This window comes from Electrona antarctica, assembly GCF_951216825.1.
Source record: "Electrona antarctica genome assembly, chromosome: 9".
Lineage (NCBI taxonomy): Eukaryota > Metazoa > Chordata > Actinopteri > Myctophiformes > Myctophidae > Electrona > Electrona antarctica.
In genome coordinates, this window is record NC_136790.1 from 34847147 (window position 1) to 34863560 (window position 16414).

Here is a 16414-nt window from a genome sequence, read left to right on the forward strand (position 1 = left end):
GCTCTGCAGAGCGGATCAGAGCAAAACCAAGCTTTCCACAGGTACTGCAGAAAACTAAACGGAAATTGATTGACATGTATATCAGCCAATGGGCGCGTTTTACTGCTCATGTCGTCCAATCCACGTTCACCATGTCAGTGCTTCTGTTTTTAGCCTGTCTGTCAGCCAGGCACTCAGATGGGGCTGTGAAAGAATCATGGCTGCTCCCTTCAATAGGTGGCTAAAGAGATTCTACGTTTTCTTGTTAATATCCCCCGTCTGTGTTCCAGCCTTCTTAAATTTGGAGGAGCTAAATGAGATGAAATATGGCATCGAAATTCTTCCAGATCCAGTCATTATGGGGCAGGTGAGTGGGTAATGGCTAAGTAACAACGATAGCAATATAGCTATCGTTTGTAAATAACATATGCTAACATGAGCTCACCTTTACATTATTAACGGACGATTAATTTGATGTTTAAGAATTGGTATGGGTTGCATTATATAATGCAATCAGCACTACTCTACTGACTTCAAGGCAAAAGCATTACGACAGCTGTCACATGCTTGCTTTCAACTCTGAACTATACCATACGTTCCATGTATTTTCGTTTTACTTGACTTTTAAATGGCTCCATATTAATAATAAGACAAGGCAACTTTATTTATACAGACGGTTCATACACAAAGTCAAAAACTAAATGCCATCAGAGTGCAATGCACTTTAAAAATATAAGAGAGATATAAGAGATACAATTAAAATAAGATAAAGGAGCATTAGAACAAATACTCTCACCTAGGCTTTGGTACAAGAAATAATAAAAAGTGACAGCACAGCTCATTTAAAGCCCCTGTTGGGCAAGATAGCTGTTAGATATCCGAAATTTGCAACTCTATAATGTATGAATCTAGAGTTGCAATTGATTGATTGATTGATTGAAGAATTTATTAACAGTTTGCAGAATTACAGTACATTTCAAGCACAAACTCAATACAAAGGCTGTTAACTGTGAGTGGACGACCCAATTAAGCATTACACTTGTTTCCAATAGGGTCCACCATGTTCAAATCATCAAAACATTTAGAGACGTACAAATAGACACTTCTATAGACAGAACAGGAATTCATCATAAAGGAGGTAAAAAGGGAAAAGAAACATATACAGTGAGGGGAAAAAAAGGGGTGGGCGGTGGGGCAATACCCTCCATTAATTTGGAAGCACTCGTTTTTGGTAAATGCATAACTTGGGATATATCTTATTATGAAGGTTCACAGACAAAAGTTGTGTTGCAGGCCAAGACTGAGGAGGTTGTGATGGTTTCTAACAAATACAAGCAGCTGTATGAGTGTCGACTTCCAGCCCAAGCTGTCAGATTTCACCAAGACCCAGCATCTGAAGCGGACCCACACAGTTACACTGGTCCTGGCATCCCAGAACTTCTCAGACCTATGCATAATGCTGCTTGCTTGGTGAAGGTTGGTGCTCTATTTCAGTACATGTTTACTGCTTCAACATGAGATCATTTTTGAAATACAGAAATGTTATTTTAGTTCATTTTATTGTGGGCTCGAGTGGCGAGTATTACACTAACAGTATTTTTCTAGTTTTTCTACAATTACAATTCAGCAGATGCTTGTTTTATCAAGCGTGACTTAACAAAGTGCAAGTTGGCATAAAACCTAGGATCTGTCTAAACACAACATGCTATCTGAATAACATTCTTAGCATTTGCGGACAAGCACAAACTATATCTCTTAACGGCTTAATAAAGCCATCTTATTTGACTTTCTGCATGCAAAGCCCTTCATAATGTCTTTGAAATCATTTCGCCAAAAATCGGCAACAAGAATGCCAAATTTGCCAATCGAAATCATCTTGCCAAAAATAGGCAACAAGAATGCCAAAAATAGAAGTGGTACAAGGAAGTGCTGCAGGGTGAGATTGTATTGTATTGTTCCGCTTTTTGCTTTAGCAATGTAAATTGTAAACGTATGTTTTCTCATGCCAATAAAGCCCTTTGAATTGAAATTGAATTGAGTGGGAGTCTGAAGAGGTGAGTTTTTTAGACTGCGGCAGTGACAGTGAATCTGTAGTCAGGTGGAGGTCATTCCACAGTGAGCTTGGGAGCCAGGAGGAAGCTTAGAATGTTGGTCAGGGTTGTCGTAGGGAAGGGAAGTACAGTCTGTACAGAGGTCCTGTGTTAGCTGAACTAAGTGAGTGGTAAGGGTTGTAGGGGTGCCATGCCCTTCATTACCGTGTAAGTTATCTCCAGTGTTTTGAATTTGATGTGGGCAGAAGCTAGTAAAGTAATCTCTCAAGAACAGATTCTGTGCTGCCTGCTGCACTACCGAATCTGTCAGCGAGGCCATTCAGAATGTGTATACACTGTTGATAGTGGGAATGAAAACACAGGCACACCACACGAATTGGAGGGCTGAGGCCGGGCTAAACAGGCCAACATCCTGTTATACACATTCTACTGGGGCCTGCCCCCAGAGGCAAATTCAAAGGAAACAAACAGCAGAGGTTTTCTTGTTTTTGCCGATGGGTTCCCAGATTGCTAGTGAAGGGTCCACGAAATGGGGAACGTGAAAATGTAAGTTGAACACGACAAGGCATGGTGCAGCAAGGCAATTGAGTATTAAGCATGCCTGCAGACTAGGACTCAGAAGGAGAATTTCAAAAGATGACTGAGGCAGTAGATGAGCAGACTCCTTGCTGAGGAAGGGTCTGATCCTCTAGGTCGGGGGTTCTCAAAAGCTTGAGACCCAAAAGTGAAATGTGATGTTTTCCAAGGACCCATTTTCTAGTAAAAATAGCCATTGTGAGCTTGGAGATGCTGCTATTTTCACTACTTCTTAAAAGTGTGTTTATTTTTATTATTATTATTATTATTATTATTATTATTTGATTTTTTTAATTTATGAAAATTCTTATGTAATATGTTTTTATTTTATTTAGTAATTTTTTTTAAAAACACTGGTAAATACTGCTCTAGATGTAGTACAGTGCATACATACAGGGGATCAAGTTAATTTGTTTCAGTTAATTTGTTCACACAGATTTTGACCTGAAAGTCAAAATTCAACCCCGCCACAACACCATAGTGAAATTTGTTCTTCGCATTTGACCCATCTCTTGGAGCGGTGGGCCGCAGCCATGCTCGGGAATCGTTTCATTAGTTGATTTGACCCCCCAATCCAACCCATTGATGCTGAGTGACAAGCAGGGATGCATTGGGTCCCATTTTTACAGTCTTTGGTATGATCCAGCCGGGGATCGAACCCCGACCTCCCAGTTTCAGGGCGGACACTCTAACCACAAGTCCACTGTCTGTCAGAGAGAAGAGAGGTTCAAATCCAGGGTAGAACAGGACAGTAACAGTTACATGTTGCAGATGTATAGGTCAGTTGACAGTGACACACTATTACAAAATGATTATATCATTCACACATGAATGTTAATGTGTTGACTGTTGAGTTGTGTAAATTCTTTGAATCTGCAAAGTGCTCCCTTATGCCAGATTTATTGCCACAGTGTTGACATGGTTTGAACAACCATGCTATGACAAAACTCTATTTGAGCAGTACAGAGTACAGACCCTCATTGTTTTGTTCAAACACGAAATTAACCTCATTTTGATCCTTGGGAGTTTAGGTAAGCATTGTGTAAATCTTAAAAGCTGGGAGCAGGGAGTTCACTGTATGTTGTACAATAGTCTGAATAGAAGGAAAGGTTTGGAAGATGTATAAACAATTTAAAGGAAAATACTTTTTTTAATCTGTACTTTCTGCAGACAAAGGACTGGTGGACTTACGAGTTCTGTCACGGACAGCATATCAGACAGTACCACCTTGAGGGTGAGTTATCGTACTAATAACTTATATTTTCTTTTATTAGATGAGCATAATGGACTGTTTATAGTTCGCAGTTCTGTGACCAGTGGAAATCATTACAATATTACCAGTGGACAACATTCCATTGTTGTCCACTGTCCAGCCTAACATATTGACCTTGGCACTCAGACAATGTTTGTCCGGTTTAGGGATGGGAATTATCGATTAATTCATTAATTGATACGTTTTGATTGATCAACTGGTTATTTGAAAAGCTGCGTTTAAAAAAGAATAATCTTAGAATCTTAATAATTTCCCTTAATGTTTAAAATCTACATTTCGCTGATATTCAGAAAAAATACAAAAGGCATATTCATTCCTTAATAAATATTTATTTGACCATTTGTGATACAGGGCCAGGCAATGGCATCTTTGTATGAAGAATAAAATGAAATGTAAAGTGCACTGCCTTGTCTGTCACATCACATGCAAAAGCAGAGATGCTTCTGTGGCTACCAAGGTGGGGGGGGGGGGGTCTTTTTGAACCGGCCCACATGTGCGTTCCTCTGCCACGCGCAGACCGCATTACATTCACAGAAAACAACCCAATGATGGAACCGCAGAATTTTAGATTAATTGTTAACTGTTTAATTTAATTAAACTGTTAACAGTAATTCAATTAATTGATTAATTTAATAACAGCGATTAACATCCCTAGTCCGGTTTTGTCTGTTACTGGACATTCAGCAGCTCTTGAAGGAAAGGGAGCGTGCAAAACGATGCACATCAGAGCTGTTTACACTTGAGCCTAGGCATTCACGTTCTTCACTTGTGTCCTTGTAATCAGGTTTACCAGATGTGTAGCCTACATGGATACATTTTAATGTAATCATGTTGCACTGACAAATACATTTCAAATATATATGAAATATATTACCTTACCTCTACTGGCATTCTAGAATTTTCATGACAACAGTGATCACTAAAGCTAAATATGTTATCAAACCACACCTGCTCATTGCTAAGGGAACATTCACACCAGGATGTCTGGAAGACTGAAGTAAAAGATGGTATAAGTAGCCTATGCTTAAATTCATATTTAGAAAATGTTTCAGTTGTAAAAAAAAATGATGATGATGGTCATGGAAGGGGAACCTTCTGAAAGCTTCATGGGCAAAGATAATCAACTTCAAAATCTCAAAAAATAGGTAAAAATGACCAAGTCATGCGAGTGATGGAACGAATCCTGGAGCATATTGTCGGAAAGTGTGCTCCATTTGGGCAGGTGTGAAGGCTCATTTGAATATAGGACGGTCTAACGCCCCTCAAAAAACACTGCAGTGTACTGTGTGCAGGATGTTTAGCGAGAGAATGGAGGCGATTGGGTTCCAGCGCGTGCGCGCACACACACACACACACACACACACACACACACACACACACACACACACACACACACACACACCGTAACATCCACCCCCTGCATCCACGTTGCTCTCACTTTATGACGTCCTAACTATTACTCGAAGTATAATTTTAACACTATAGATTTTACTGTGTAGTTTATGAATTGAACACATTGATGACGTTCCCTTCCTGCACTTGTTGACACAGTGCAGTGTGAATGCCAAACACCCCCCCCCCCCCCCCCCCCCCCTCTCTACCAAACTACAGGTGTGAATGTGCCCTAAGACTAAATCGCCTGTCTATAAAAAACACCTAAGGGACACTCTCGTTCTTTCAACAGACACGGAGATCAAAGGGGATGTTCTCTTCCTTGGCTATTATGATTCTGAATTTGACTGGAGCAATGAAACTTCTAAGGTAAATATCCATTTATTAAAAACCCACCAGGACTATTGGAGAGAACCAGGTCTGGTCCATGAATCTTATAATGTGACCTTGAGCTATAAATAATTAAATTGAAATATATTTGATTTGTTCCATTGCCTGAGGCAGTATATTACAGCCTTACGGGATATTGCCACCAATCAATTTCTGTAACAAAGCCTCTACCTGTTCAGGCCTCCAAGCAGCACAGACTGAAGCGCTACCACAGTCAGACCTATGTAAACGGCTCAAAGTGCGACCTGAATGGAAGTCCCAGGCAGACTGAAGTCAGGGTGAGTAAATTGCACTCTTAATTTAGCTTCAAATGGCATTTCTGTTGCCTATACACCCAGACAAATTGACCCTTTCAACATTACATTTTTCAGTTTGTGTGTGAAGAAGGCTCCAGTGACTACATTGCCCGAGTGGATGAGCCTCAGTCTTGCCACTATGTGCTGACGGTCCACACAGGCCGCACCTGTCAGCACCCCTTCCTACAGCCACCCTCCACTGCTAAGCCCCAGGGTATTGTGTGCCAGCCTGCTCTTAGTGCCCAGCAGTACATGGACTACGTCAAGGCTCAAGTCTGTGAGTTGGCAGGAAATTAGTGTGCATGTCAGAGGATGCTTGAGTTGTCTGTGCTGAAATCTTTTTAGGTTGGTTGATTTTTGGAAACCTGGAATTGTCTTTGTTTGCTTATGTCTTTATTTCTTCTTTCATTTTCTGCTTAAATTAAATTAACCTCCTGGTACCCTTTCTTTCTCTCTACTGTATTCCCAGCGGACACTAAGCGTAAAGTAGAACAGATCTCAGAGGAATTGAAAAGTCTAGATGAGATGTTGGCTGGTAATGAAGTGGCGGACGCTACAGTAGAAGTCACAGAAGATGACCCAGACCTCATGGCGTTAGACAGAAAAGGTGCTTTTTCAACTTTGTGTCCCTATTTTGGACAAAATAAAAAACGAACGAAATTTAGACTTTTTCTTCTGCAAAAGTAGCTGATCTACATTTTCTACAAGCGGACACTGCATTGCGATGTTATGGCTATTTTCACATTGTGTCGCATCACACAACATGAGCTAGTAGATTGGCCATTTTAGCTATTTGTTCTTTAGAAGTTTAAAAAAGCTAATGACCTAAAAAAAAGAATCTCATAGACGAGCTCAATTTCTAATTTCAGCGTTGACACCCAATTTGCACCTGTTGTACAGAGACGTAGTACGTACTATATATATATCATGTACTAATTGCATTTGAGATGATTGCATGGGTTTCTGTTGAAACAGATGCTACTGTTACAAATGAGGATGCAGGACTGGAGGACACTGAGGACTCTGACTTTTGGGATGGAGTTACCAGGCCTGATGGATCAAAATCAACTGAGATTCTGGTACAGAATTTTACTTTTTAATTTCTTTATTTTATGGTTTTATTTAGAAAGATAATGCCCATTTAATGTTATTCCCGTTGTCCTTGGTTGCTCACATTTTATATATTAATGCAAACACAAACAAAGTTGCACTTCTAGTTATTTACAATTAATGCTAGGGTGAATTCATGCTTTCTGATTGGTTCATAATTGTCCCATACAAGATTTATTAAATTGTAGTATCAACCCCTAGAAAACCACAAACTGACTTTATCCATCCATATACCCTGGAAAATCAATCTATCAATCTGATAGTCAAATCAATCTGGTTAGTATACACACAGTACACACCTCATGTCCAAATGTTAAGATTATAACTGAATTGTTTGGTTTGACAGGGTTTAGAGTAGAATCTGTGTGTTCCATCACTTTTTGCTATCTCGTGTATTGGATAGTGTAGACTGAAGCTATTTCATAAGACTTAAACAATATTTTGATTTCACAGGCAAAAAAAGATGACGATGATAATTCACTTGGAGACAACGAAGTTATAGATGAAGGTAACGCATTTTTATCAGCTCCTTTTAGACAAAATATAGACCTCCTGGCAGTGAGGATTTGGAGAGATGAGAGTTTGCCATATTATGTATAAGTTGACATGAAAGCTGTGCTATGTACCTTTCCTGTTCTACCCCAGATTTTTATTTTGAACCCAGGTCTACTGTGCAAGTGCTGCATTTATTTTACTCACCGAGCTAATGAGTACCTGCCTGCTTGCCTTGGGGAGAAATCGAATTTGGATCTTCAGATCAAAAGTTGTGTCACACCAGAGACAGGGTTGAACCAAAGATCATATCTAACCTAGATCAAATAACAGTCTACTATACAGATTGGACTTATTGGTTTATGCAAAAATATTGCATGTTTCAGATGTAAGGTTCATAGCTTATATAAACAACAGGTAGTGGCAGTATTGACTGACTGTTGTTTTACTAGCTCTTTTTAGTACAGCTAATTAGCCTGTGTCACAGTGCATATTTGCCCATGATGTACGTCATTCTTTGTTATGCAATAATTGATATGCAGCTGCTTTAAAACTGCGCAGGCAGAAATAAGCGCTAAGCAACTGACAACCGTGGAACCTTCATGGAATCAAAAGAGTTCTCGCTGTTGCTCTGCTTTTGAAGGAGGAGAAGATGATTTCTACAAAGAACATTTGTTTGGTTTCATTAAGTTACAAGTTTAGCTGCTACTGGCAAAAGGCACTTGGTCTTGGAGTGAAAACCAAATTTATGTTGCATGTTTTAAAAGATAAAAATATAATCTGGGTGCAAAACTGCGAAGTAAGAGTTTGTACACCATTTATGGACAAAGTCCATAATTCACAGGTTTCCCTTTCTGACAGCCACTGTTCCCCACAACCTGTTTTGTAGATTGCCAACTATGTTTCCTAGTCTTGTTCAGTATTAGATTAATGACAACTTCATACATATTTGCTCTCGTTTTCTCTCCCTTCTCTGTCTCTTATTTTAGTTGAGAAGTTCAATTTTAAAATCATCACGGACCCAGCAGACTTGATGAAATTTGTCCAACACCTCAAAGAAAGCAACAGAAAGGTAAATTTCTACCCATTAAGGACGGAACCCCTTTTTGTAACTATACCCTTCAGGACGGGAACTCCTTTTGGGGTAGTTATTGCTATGTACAGTAGAGCAACATAATTATTTTTTTATAAATATTTGAAGGTTTTCAGAAAACTTAGATCAGGATTTAGAAGGCGTTTTTAGACTAGAACTCAGTCCTAAATGGCTACAGTTCCTCAGTTATATCTTTCTTTTTGGTCTTAGAAAACACAAAACCAAGCTAAAAGTGAAGAAGAAAGGCAAAAGGCTGATGGGATAAAGGACAAGCACGGTGAGGAAGAGAAGGATGAAGATCAACGCTTGCTACAAGAGTTTGAAGAGGAAATGGCTGACATCTCAGTGCCCTCTGAGAAGATTGAGGAAATAAAGGAGGGAATGCAGAAGGAGTTTGACAACATCATCAATGAGGTGTGTAGCTGTTTTCATCCCTGCTATCAAAGTCCCTATTTCCGCCAGTCGATCAGATGTTCACCCGTCCGTCTGTACAATATTTTGGTCTTAAGCAAAATATCTTGTACTGGATTGCTATGGAATTTGGGGTGCACCTTCATGCGTCCTGGTTAATTATAATGAAGTTTCTGTTTCCTGTAATGTCCCCAATAGGTCAGAAATTTGCACACGCATGTGCGTGTGTGCGCGTGCGATTAAGAAAAATTATACCGAAATGGATGCATGTAGAAAGATCATAACGGTACTTTTGCTTTGGATCGATATCCTTATGAAAGTAAATTGTCGACCTCTTTCTTTGCACATTCCAGTTCAACTGCACATTCCAGTCCAACTGACACTATTTCATCTTTTACTGCCTTGAAATCCATATAATGACATGTAAAGTAAGAACGTTTTGGTTTGCACCTCTGCTATCTAGGCCCAGCAGGAGTTGGAGACAGAGGGACTGAAAGGAGAGTTTGATCGTACTCAGGCCACACAGACACTGGAGACCACTCTGGACAAACTGCTCGACCACTTGGAGGACAAAGAAGTCCAAGACCCAGAACAGCAAATGGGAGGAGGTCCGAGAGCCAGCGACCCGACCAGGGGAAGCCCTAGCTTGGCTCCACAACAGCCAGGTACAAGGCCAGCGTGCCTGGACATTCTTTCACCATGCATGTGTATGTACTGTACATCTCCATTTTGTCTGATGTCACACTTCATATTTATCAGCGTGTGAATGTTTGTCATTTATTTTCTTTATTTCACATCAAGCAAGCAATCCAGCAAGGATTTTTAGATCCACAATTGACAGATACACACAGCTCAAACTCGTATGAACGGAACAGAATCCAGAGAGGGATCCATTTTTTAATTCCTTTATTTAGTGGGTTATCTCTGCCTCTGCTGCCTTCTGTGCATCTGTGGGATAGTGTCATAGTGTTTTGATTTGTTATTCATCACAACAGTTGAACACATTGGAACACACATTCTTGACTCACCTCCTCCATCGTGCTGCCCTGCAGTACATATGAGGTGACCTGTGCTATTTCTTTCCCCCTTTTGTCTTCGTCACCCCAGACCAAGTGGACGATGACCATGTTAAGATCAAAATTACTAAGTATAAGACGGGCGGCAGCTCTGATGGGGAGGTCAAAGTTGAGGAGATGGGAGAAGGCGACCCGCAGTGGCAGCACATAAAGGACGTGGTAAAAGAGCAGCTAGAGAAGGCAGGACTGAAGGCCGAAGGTAGGAAAGGGGAGTGCACCAAAAGCACACAGCCTGTCTCTTTTCCATCTGTTCTCTTTTGAGTATACTGTATACAGTCGCCTACTTCTCTTTCCATCTTTGTCCAGTGTATGACCATCCCGTTCAGGCTTTTGAGGGCTTCCTATTGGGAGACTAATGCCTCTTCTGTTATAATGCTGAATTAACCACATTAACCCTGGTGCAAAAATGGTTGTGAGTTTTACGCGGACGGCGGTTCCTCTGCAAGAGGCTAGCTGCATACTGTATAAGACGGTCTGTCTGTGTGTGTGTGTGTGTGTGTGTGTGTGTGTGTCTGCCTGTCTGGAACTTTTTTGAGGTATAGATTGGCCATTTTCAACGCCACGTGCAACGCCGTCATGTTATAGTATAAAATAGGGCTTATTAAGGTAAAGAAAGCAGCCCTGCACAGTATACTTTGCTAGGCATAATACGTTGTGTACATTCTTTCCCCATAAAACGGTTCAATAAAACCATATTGTACACATGAACAAACTCCCACCTTGTCAGCACAGTGTGCACCTGAAATATGCAAGCAATTCAAATTCCCATTGAAAAATCCTGTTCAGTGGGGACCGGGAAGGAAGGCGCAAAGCTGCGAACATCCTCATGCTTTGATTTTCCAGTGACACCCTCTCCAGGTCAACAGTGCAGTCTGGCGTGGGTGGGGGCCAGAGACAGGGAATACAGTACACTTGGGCTGCTGTAGTTGAGTGAAACTTGGGGGGGAACAACTTGGTCAAAGGAACTCCCCCTAGTGGAGTACCCATGAGTATCCCTCACTCTGGACAAGAAATTGAGCAAGAATTTGGGAACTATGGCATTTAGGATCTTGAAAACAAACTGCAATGAAAGATGGAAGACTCTCTCCTCCACTCTGAGCCATCATAGACTACTGAAGTGAACCGAGGTTAAGTGAGACCTGGGGTGCAAGTTAACCCATTAAGACCCAAGGTCGATTCTACAAATGCCTTCTAAATCAGTTTGCTGTAAAACTTGTGTTGCTATATCAGTGATGCTTTTGGACCCCCTGAAATTGTTCCAATCCATGGGCCGCCAGAAGCAATGATTTCAGTTAAAAATAATTCACTTTGAAAAACATCTGCAAAAAAAGGAAAATGCAGCACTCTCTGCGGTTTGTTTCCTTTGCATTTGCCTCTGAGGCGCCGCCCACAGAAATGTGGATAACAGGATTTTGTCCCGTTTGTCCGCCCTCCTCTTCTGGGAGGGCACCTGTGTTTTCAGGAATGTATAGCAATGTATATACACGTTCTGAATGCCCCTGCCGACAGATTCAGTATTGCAGCCGGAATCTGTTCTTTAGAGTTTATCCAAAATACAACCCAAATAAGTGACTTTGTCCTCGCTTGTGGAGGCCAGGGACTTGCCCTGTGCAAAGCCCTGCTCCCCAGCTGCCGTATTAATGGCAGCCATAGGACAAATTCCACATGTGCAAATGTACTGTAGCAAAATACCAACTACAGGGGGACACAATTGTTGTATGGGGAATTGCGATTAATGTATAATGTATACTATGTAGTACTATTTAGTATGGTCTGTACAGAACAAAACCGTTCTTATTGTGCAATGGAATTTAAGTTTTAGTTTTTTAATTAATAAAATGAGCACAAACATATTTCCTGTAAATTCTATTGTATGCGATAGTATGCATATTGCCAGTATGTCATTTAAATTCAAAATGCTAAATTTGGACTGCAAATTATAAATGTATTGTATTTATTTCAGAGCAGTATAGTGGCTGAACAATATATTCACACCATACTTGCTTTATTAGTGAAAAAATGGAAACCGCACAGAAGTACAGAGAACACTAAAGGGATAACACAAAAAGTCCTGTGGTCCTATGTGGACTTTCCATTGTGGTCCTATGAATTCAATTAATCTGGCCTAAAGGGTGATTTTTACTTACAATGCCAGTGGCATCCATTAAAAACAGCTGATCTAGCAGCTACGCGTATTATGAGACCCAAGTGTAGTATAAATCAGTCATGATATAACCGCTTATCTCTGCCAAAATGCACAAGACAATGTATTTCATCCCTGTTGTCTCTTGTCTGTCATGTTCATCAGCTCTCGTGTTTGCGTGTTTTTGCATCATGATTGTTGCTTTTGTGTGATCCTGAGTGTCATTTACTCTTGTGTGTTACTCATTGGGTGGCCTCTCCCCTCCTGTTGTGTTCCTAGGTAAAATTGAGGTGAAGATCTTAACACGAAAGAATGCAGAGGAGGCGGGGGACCAATGGCTGACTGAAGAAGATACTAAATCCTTCAGGGAGCTGCTCATAAATCTACTGGTAAGTTAAATTGACTGTTACCCAAGATTACCTGTTCATGCTTTGACCAAATCATAATAATTTAAGTGCTCTGTATATTGCCGTTGTTACAGTTGTAAGTGTTGTTTTATGTTTTGTTTTGTTTTGTTTCTTTGTTTTGTTGTTGTTTGCCAACTGTCTGTGAAATTTGTTTAATGTATATTTTTTTTTAATTAATTTTGTAATCTGTGGATCTGTGGACCCCCTTGAAAATGAGATGGTACATCTCAAGGGGTTATTTCATTTTTTTCCATTTATAATTCTGTATATTAATTGGTTGGTTGAATCATAGTACCGCAATTACAAAGAAATGAAAAGAAGAAGAGGCCAAGGCACTCTTGTAGAAATGTAAAAGGTCTTTAATAAAGTGGCTACTGCATTTGCAAGAATTAAAATTCACCTACGCATTGCGGCACAACTGCCTTCATCAGGGTGACTGAGTCACTTTTACACACTCGGCACTCTGCTTGTTTTGGAGTTAAGGAGATGTTCATTGTTTCTCCTTACCCCTCAGACTGGAGGCACAGAAGAAGTTTACAAGGAGGAAAAGAGGCAAAAGGAACTGGAGAATAACTATAGGTTTGTGTGGGGAGAGTCACAAGAGGAGCCTCCACCATCTAGCACCTCTGACTCGGATGATGTAGACATCTGAGCTGTCACTCACATTTTGTGATGGTAAACCAGACTCCTGTGGAGACCAGTAGGCAGGGAGAGTGTCATCCGCCCTACAGCGCTTACTATTAAACCTGACAGACGATATCCTGTGTCTACATTCAGAAAATGTCTGTTCCTCAGTAGGCACCACTTGTATGTTGCACGACAAACATCCCAGCTGTAGCCCAACAGCAGTATGAAGTTATGCGTTTTCCTCTCCGATGGGATAATGACATTGATGGATATTGGTAGCTATAAAGCTGACCATGACGTTTTTTTTGTTTGTTTTTTTGGCAACAACACTGTAAACATAGTTGTATAACGTCCTGCATTTTTGTTATGCGTCTCTGCAGGGAAGCAACCAGAGGAAATCGTATGTGACTCAAGTGAACAAGTGATATGTTGCAAAGGGTACTCCGTTTTCTCTTACCCCTCTGAAAGTGATTTTAATGCCAAAAGGCAAAAACTCAAGAGGGGCACAGATGTACATTCATGATTTTGTTCTTGTAAAGCTTTTTGATAATGCACTGTTTGCTGATAAAAAAGAAAGGAAAACATCAGTAAGCACAAATCTTTTCAATTGTAGATCATATTAGTAATTCTACACTTTATACTGTGGCACTTTACATTTTTAGAAGCACCTCAGAAATGGAATTTTAATTTTAATTTGCTGGCAGAAATCATTTAATTTTAGTTCTATTCCATATGGTAAAAGGGATTCAAAATGCAACAAGAGTTTAGGATGTGTAGTCTGTAAGTCTGCAAAAAGTTTTTGTCTGATAAGATGGCTGATAACGCAATGCCAGATTCACCTTGTGGCTGTACATTTACTAGCAAATGTCAAGTGTCAATCAAATGCAGTCAACCAAATGAAAGATTCCACAAAAACCTTTCTTAGGATTATTCAGAAGTGTACCACAAGGGCTGAATTTGTATAGTTTGTGAATAATTGTAGTTTAATGGATATTAATCTGTAAATAATTTGCTTGAATATAAAATTGACTTGACATGTTGGATATTACCACAAATCAAGAGTGGCTTGAGTTTTTGAGTGAGGTTGTCAAATTTTGTCAGCAATTTTGGACCAATCTAGCCTGATTATCTGACTAATTTGCTGCGTTCCGTGATTTGTTTTGTCAGGCCTAGTTCACACCTACACAACAAATGTTCGGTCCGTGTGTGATGCCTGATTGCTTTTTGATTGCTGCTCCAATTCATTTTCAATGGGAGTCACATGGTTTGACCAAACATTTTTGTTTGATGAGGGGGGAGCATTCAGCAATCAGCGATCAAACACAAATGTTTGATCAAACCATGTGACTCCCATTGGAAAAGCATTGTGGTGGCCCAAAAAAACGACCAAACATTGCTTGATTGGTGTTTGGTACGTGTGAATGAGGCCTCACTGTTCGGTGATTTGTTTTGTCACTGTGTTCGGTGATTTGTTTTGTCACTGTGTTCTGTGATTTGTTTTGTCACTGTGTTCTGTGTTTTGTCACTTGAGTAGCAAAGTGACAAAGCTAATCATGGGCAGCGAATCAGGCTGGAAACCTGGCAAAGGCAGTCCACTCATTGAGTGAGCAGAGTCTATGGTCTTGAGCCAGACTAGGACCAATCCATACTGCACAAATATATAAAGTCATATTTGCTTGATAACTGTCAAAACTGTTTGGGAATCCAGTTAAACAATCCCAAAAGGAATGATCAAAGAATTATTACTGAGTATTTTTATTTAGCTAGTTGAGTCCTTAAAGTAGCTATAATCAATATGTCAATTTGAATGACACTTTTTTTTTAGGGGCGCCAGCCCCTCCAATACACAGGTTTAATGTTTGTCTTTAGTTCAATGTTTGTTTTGTAAACGCCATTGACAATGAAGGGAAGATTTACGTCATAATGTACCTCATTACGTCATATTGTCTCTTTATTGTTAATGGCGTTTAATGTTTGCGTTGGCACCGTTTGTTTTATATCACCACTAATCAACATGAGTTAGACTTTAATATATTAGCACCCCTCACTTCACACAGGTGTGATTTTTTTTCTTTCTGTTTTTTGAGTGGTGCAAACCACTCCAACAACCAGCTTTGAGCATGGTTGCTAAAGCATGGTTGCTATGGTTAGTGTGTGACGTCACTAACATAGCTGATCAGACTATATAAGACCTTGCACCACTCAGTTCACACGGGTGTGATTTTTGGTATTCAGACAGCAAACAATGAGTAAAACGCTCCCAAAAAAGTTTTAGTCTCTTAACACATCTAGGGGCCACAATCTGCATTCAAAGATGTTCCTAGAAGCTTTGTCATTGGTTGAAATAAAACCCTTCGGAAGTAGACAAATCAAGGCAAATCGACCAATGACAAAGCTTCTAGGAAAATCTTTGAATGCAGATTGCGGCCCCTAGATGTGTCACAGAGACTACATTTTATTTTGGGAGCCTTTTACCCATTGCTGGCTGTCTAAATACAATAATCACACCCGTGTGAACTGAGTGGTGTAAGGTCTTATATAGCCTGATCAGCTGTGGTCTGACGTAATGTCTGACGTAATGAAATCACACCCGGGTGAACTGGGTGACCGTAGCAACCATGCTCATTTTTTTGGAACAGACAGACACGTAAACTAACAAAGCCAGTCGTAGGAGTGGTTTACACCACTCAAAAAAAAAGTCATTACAATTTTGACATTATTGCTTATAGCAGCTTTAATGAATGAATGGTACTAGTATTTGTTAATTATTGCTGCCTTACACCATAGATTGGTTTGAATTAAAAATGTACATTTGTTTTTCCAACATTGTAACAGTCCATTTCTATCTCTATGGCACAGCAAGTTATGTACCCTATGGATGTACCATAGGGTACATGTTGTTTGCTCATTTGAGTGGTGCAACCACTCCATTGAACAGCAATGTGTGTCCCTTTTGTATGCGTGCGTGTTTAGAGTACAAAGTGGCACTGTTGAGCTTCACGCTGTGCACGGGTGCATGATGGGAAGCTGAGTTTTTGGCAAACATGTGGCGCTGTTGAGCTTCACACTGCACAGCTGCATGATGGGAAGCTGAGTTT

The 16414-nt window shown here is 40.2% G+C and overlaps 1 protein-coding gene across 1 annotated transcript; it reads left to right on the top strand.

The window, feature by feature from the left end:
* The first annotated feature begins 160 nt into the window (after positions 1 to 160).
* os9 (OS9 endoplasmic reticulum lectin) lies at positions 161 to 14371 on the top strand. Its single transcript, XM_079510335.1, has 15 exons — positions 161 to 346; positions 1273 to 1455; positions 3777 to 3840; positions 5564 to 5640; positions 5841 to 5939; positions 6033 to 6234; positions 6427 to 6564; positions 6933 to 7036; positions 7521 to 7575; positions 8549 to 8631; positions 8863 to 9066; positions 9527 to 9728; positions 10171 to 10338; positions 12562 to 12671; positions 13204 to 14371. The coding sequence occupies exons 1-15, from the start codon at positions 197 to 199 to the stop codon at positions 13339 to 13341; spliced, it is 1977 nt and encodes a 658-aa protein (XP_079366461.1). The 5' UTR covers positions 161 to 196; the 3' UTR covers positions 13342 to 14371.
* Positions 14372 to 16414: the final 2043 nt, after the last annotated feature.